The sequence below is a fragment of the Tachysurus fulvidraco genome, chromosome 9 (assembly GCF_022655615.1).
Source record: "Tachysurus fulvidraco isolate hzauxx_2018 chromosome 9, HZAU_PFXX_2.0, whole genome shotgun sequence".
Lineage (NCBI taxonomy): Eukaryota > Metazoa > Chordata > Actinopteri > Siluriformes > Bagridae > Tachysurus > Tachysurus fulvidraco.
This window is the reverse complement of record NC_062526.1, coordinates 21606680-21611851: the sequence shown is the minus strand read 5'-3', so window position 1 is coordinate 21611851 and position 5172 is coordinate 21606680. Positions and strand designations below refer to the sequence as shown.

The following is a 5172-nucleotide window of genomic DNA, read 5'->3' as shown; positions in this document are numbered from 1 at the left end:
CCTCGGCGACTTCCACATTCCTGAACAGCAGTTCTACAAAAGGCTGAGAGAGGAAGAGGGGTTTGTCGGTCAATTCTGACGCAGAAAACCCATTAAAAAAAACAGTAAGGAATTAGGATGGAGTAAGAGGACCATCCTTGTACTTTCTCTTTTCCTTGATGTGACTGGAATGACAAAAGTAAACCCGAAACATTCTAGACGTCCAAAAAATGTGCAAAGAAAGTGGCGGCAGTGAGTGTCCGAAAGTTAGTTTTTTTGGGGGGCTGTTCGGCCGATCGGCTTCCAGCCGTGACTGCTAAAGGTTAGCATGTAGCAGACTAGCGAGTCCTGACTTGCTCCAGGTGGCGGAGGAGCTGCTGCCGTCTTGCCTGGAGCTTGTCCTTTTCCTGACGAAGCCGAAGCTCCTGGGACTCGAGTGAACCCACGTACTCTGCAGCCTTCTTGAGGATCAGCACCTTGGCTGCTTTGTCATTTTTCGCGAGCTCGGGCAGCTGATCGCGCAGCATCAGGAAGCTGGAACGCAGGTCGTTGCGTCGTTGTCGCTCCAGGATGTTGTGGTTGCGTCTGCGTTCGTTGTCCTCCGAGTCAGAGCCTGAGCCACATTTCCTGAGCCGCTGAATCCCATTCGGCGAGATCGGCATGCACGTGCTTGTTTTCATACTACGCTGCGAGTTTGTGCTGGAGCCAGTGCTGCTTTCGGATCTGTGTTTTTTGCTTGGGGGAGCAGAGGAAAAATCGGAGTCGTCGGAGTACGGCGAAGGCGCTGCGTAGTTGTGCTGCTGCTGGTGGATGGAGGCGGCTGCCGTTCTTTTTAAAATGAGCTCCTGAGGTGCCCGGCTCGCACCCGAGTTCAGCCGGCTCGTCGACGATGATGCCTGAGAGTGGAAGTTCTTGCTAACTGTGGATCGCCGCTTCTCCACTGTGACTACATCTATCTCTTCCTCCTCTTCCTCTTCTTCCTCATCATCTTCGTCTTCATCATCCACGTCGTCGTTGTCATCTGTAAAAAAAAAAGAGAGGAAATAAGTATAAAGTCTCTCATAAGCCAAAAATGTGTTTCGTGTATGTGTGTATTATGGACAATAAAGTGTGTATGAAGGGATGTTTGTTCTTGTTTCTCTATCTGTGTGTGTGAGTGAGTGAGTGAGTGAGTGAGTGAGTGAGTGAGTGAGTGAGAGTGAGAGAGAGAAAGAGAGAGCAGATAAATGGTTTGCTCAAATCTTTTTTACCGTGCCCTTTGACAGACTTCAACTTTTGATAAGAAGTTTTGTGTGTGTGTGTGTGTGTGTGTGTGTCGAGCTTTGTTCAGTAGTCATTTAGCTGAGAGAGTGTAACGGCCGGTCCAGGTGCAGAGACAGAACACGGTGAAGAAGCGACACCCTCCGGGCCGCATTTATGAGATAATGGAGGTGATTATCAGCTAAGCCACTCATGAAGTGTGTTTGCCATTAACTGGAATCTCATGGTCTCACTCTTCAAATGTTCTCTGCAGGAACCCGTCTGTGTGTGGCGGGACCAGGCGGCTTTATGAAAAAGTAAAGAAGATCTTTTTCTTTCCTTCTTTTTTTTTTCCTCTTCACTTCTGCCAGAGGCTATGTTTTATTTTGGACTGGGGTGGAGAGAGAATGCTGAAGAAGACAAAAAAAGAGGCCTACATAGTATAGTGTGAGTGCAGGAGTGTTGTAATCGTGAGCAGTGATTATTCGCGGGCTTTGGCCAAAACCCTGAGACATGTGACTTGGAGCTGTTCCAGACGGACAGCTGAAGGAAGATCGCACTCCTTCAAAGCTGTAAAGAGAGACGGCTGGTGTTTTTCCCCCATTATTATTATTCTGCAGCCTTCGGCAAGTCTCTCTGCCTGCCAAGTCGAGCCCACAGTGGTATGCTCGCTTTCTCTCGCTCAGTCTACACACACACACACACACACAAACACACACACACATGCACACACTCACCACCTTTATACAGACCACACGCTGGAACACCGTGCCAGGTCTCACACTCACGTGAGAGGACCGATCTGGATTTGCATACGAAACAACGGCTACGTCTGGACAGGAAGTGCCTCATTGTATCAGGGGAACGTAAATTTTCTTAAACAGACCACATTCTCTGCAAAACACAGCCTCGCACGCTCACACACAAGTTTAACCAGCCTCCCGAATTGAGGCTCTGATCGTTTAACACCAAAGCTTTTCAAAACAAAAAGGGTTCCACTGAGAACCTTTTCTTAAACTGAGAACCCCTTGATTTGGGGTTCTAAGAAAAACCTCTTTCTAAGAAAGAAGTTCCTCTTTAAAGAAGAACAGTCTTTTATGCTGTTAGATGGGACATTATTTTGTACATCGGGTGTTATTTCAAACTACTGATTTGTTATGAAAATGAAAATCCCCCCCAAATATCACCGCCTGAAACATCACATCTCCACACAAAAGGAGCTGAGCTGTTTGTTTTCGAGCCTTTTCAAGTCTGAGTTTGTATTATCGCCACCTAGCGGACATGTGGAGACGGCGCACTGACATAACGCGCCCACCGTCAGCACGAGCAGCAGCACCCAGTGACCCCACCGGTAATCCGATTGATGGGGCTGTCATGTGATCTCTCAAATTAACCCAATAACACTTGTTTACTGGGTAAGAACGCATTTTATACTTAAAAACGTTGATGCATTTTATACAATAAAAGCTATTATTTGACACTGAATCAAATATCAACCGATTTTTTTTGTTTTATATTTTATTTTATTTTTTAAACAATGCACTAATGCAGTAATGAAGCAGCGTAGAAATAGTTCATTGTGTGTGTGTGTGTGTGTGTGTGTGTGTGTAAGAGAGAGAGAGAGAGAGAGAGAGAGAGAGAGAGAGAGAGAGAGTGCCCCTGTCCATGGTATTCCCAGAGTGTATTGTTGTTGTTGTTGTTGTTGTTAGTGCTTACCGGAGTCGCTCGGGCTGTCGTCATCATGCCTGTCCACGGGAGCCAAGGATGCGCACCTCGTCTGGCTCGCGCTCTGCCCTTCGTTCCTTTTGTTTACAGGGAAGGGGAAAACCACAGCGGGGTCCACGCACTCAGTCGCAGCCCGGTTCGTCTCGGGTGCCTTCAAAGCGCTGCTTTTAAGTCCGGAAGATCCAGAAACAGAAGCAGCGGTGGCTGCAGATACCGAGGAAACGGTCCGGCTGAGCTTCTCGTTGACGGCGCGCTCTAGTTTTTCGCGCGCCGAGAATCCACTCCACATGCAGTCCTGCAGGATGACCGGGTCATCGAGTGCACACGCGCCAAACAGGTCGCTCTCCGGTGCACGCCACGCTTCGTCCTCGGTGTCCTGTGGCGGTAGAAGCAGCAGCTCGGAAGCCCAGTCCAGCGGATCACCGAGTCCAAACGCACCAGGAGACGCGCACTCAATCCCCGCATCCACGCTCGCGAGCGCCGCACGGCTTGGAGACAGCGGTGGGGTTGGAAGCAGCTCGAATTTTTTCCAGATGTCTTCTCCAGGGCCGCACAAGTAAAAATCATCCTCATCCGGGTAGAAACACGGCTGGAAGGAATCAAACTCCAGGTCGGAGTTTTTCATCACGGCTGGCATTGTGTTCTTTCTAATAACAAACTGAGAGAGAGAGAGAGAGAGAGAGAGAGAGAGAGAGAGAGAGAGAGAGAGAGAGAGAGAGAGAGAGAGAATATTATTTATAGATTTGTACAATAAACGTGCAGATTGATCAATAGGACGTTACAATTTTTTTGTTCATCTAGAATTAACTTAGACCATTATATCTGGCTCTATATCAAGTGTCTAACTGTCAGCTAAGCCTATTTATACAAGCTTCAGTCTTTCCACGCATTTCCACGCATTCACTGGGCTTCAGTAAGTAAATCACTCCAAACGCACATCATTGCGTATTTGTTAGACCCAAACCGCCCCAATCTGTAAAGGAAAGCGTTTCTTACCTTTGCTGCCGGTGTGTGTGTGGGAGAGAGAGAGAGAGAAAGAGCGTGTGTGTGTGTTGTCTCGAGTCTTATTTGAAGGCAGACGCGGTGTTGAAGCGTCTGTCTCCCGCCTCCTTACTGCGCCCGGGCTAAGCGAGCTGCGCTGCCTAGTTGCTTTCTGTCCAACCGCCACGAGCGCGCACTTTTCTTAGACGTGCAAACCCCGCCCATCAAAATGGGGGCGGGGCCGATTGACTTTGAAACCAATCCAGCGCAAGCCGTTTGATTTATGGTCATTGCGGACTGCCTGTGAAGCAGTTTTAATCCCGGTTTTAAGAGACTGGTCTATTTGGAACAACGACAGTGTCCACGGACGTGTTTCATTCCAGACTTCAATCCTCTTTTGCTAAATCTAGTGTCCCATATAACGTGCATATGCGGCGTGACGTGATTCACACAAATGAGATACAGGTTTTTAAATATATGTGTATAACTCGAGGCATCTCTTATTGTTAGGGCTCAGGAATGAGGTCATCACTCGAGTCGGGTCCACGGTGCCTCCATGTGGACAAGAAGCGCATTTCTCCTAACAGACTGGAACCCACTCACAGACTACACAGTACACAGAGAACAAACTACACAGTACACAGAGAACAAACTACACAGTACACAGAGAACAAACTACACAGTACACAGAGAACAAACTACACAGTACACAGAGAACCCACTCACAGACTACACAGTACACAGAGAACAAACTACACAGTACACAGAGAACCCACTCACAGACTACACAGTACACAGAGAACCCACTCACAGACTACACAGTACACAGAGAACCCACTCACAGACTACACAGTACACAGAGAACCCACTCACAGACTACACAGTACACAGAGAACCCACTCACAGACTACACAGTACACAGAGAACTCACTCACAGACTACACAGGAAATATCTTAGAAATGATTAGAAAATTGAAACGCTAACAAAACCATTCTTGGAGACTTGGGGAAAGTGAACACAAAATATGAACACAAGCTAGGGTGACACCACCACAAGTTTAAATGGAACAGAAACTTAAAATATGACAAACTGCGAGGCAATTAATTTATTAAGAATATTTATTACTATTAGTAGTATTTATATATTTATTTATATTATTATTATTATTACTTATATATATATATATATATATATATATATATATATATATATATATATATATATATATATATATATATATATAAATT

The 5172-nt window shown here is 46.4% G+C and overlaps 1 protein-coding gene across 1 annotated transcript in view; it reads right to left on the bottom strand.

Annotated features, from left to right (window-relative positions):
- mycn (MYCN proto-oncogene, bHLH transcription factor) overlaps positions 1-4113 on the bottom strand; it is a 4890-nt gene extending 777 nt beyond the window's left edge. Inside the window, exons 1-3 of the mRNA XM_027147554.2 lie at positions 3940-4113; positions 2935-3601; positions 1-1000 (exon numbers count right to left, since the gene is read on the bottom strand). The exon at positions 1-1000 is cut by the window's left edge and continues 777 nt beyond it. Of these exons, the coding sequence (XP_027003355.2) occupies positions 318-1000; positions 2935-3580 (1329 nt within the window). The 5' untranslated portion in view covers positions 3581-3601; positions 3940-4113 and the 3' untranslated portion in view covers positions 1-317. The remainder of the gene's footprint in view (positions 1001-2934; positions 3602-3939) is intronic.
- Between the last annotated feature and the right edge of the window lie 1059 nt (positions 4114-5172).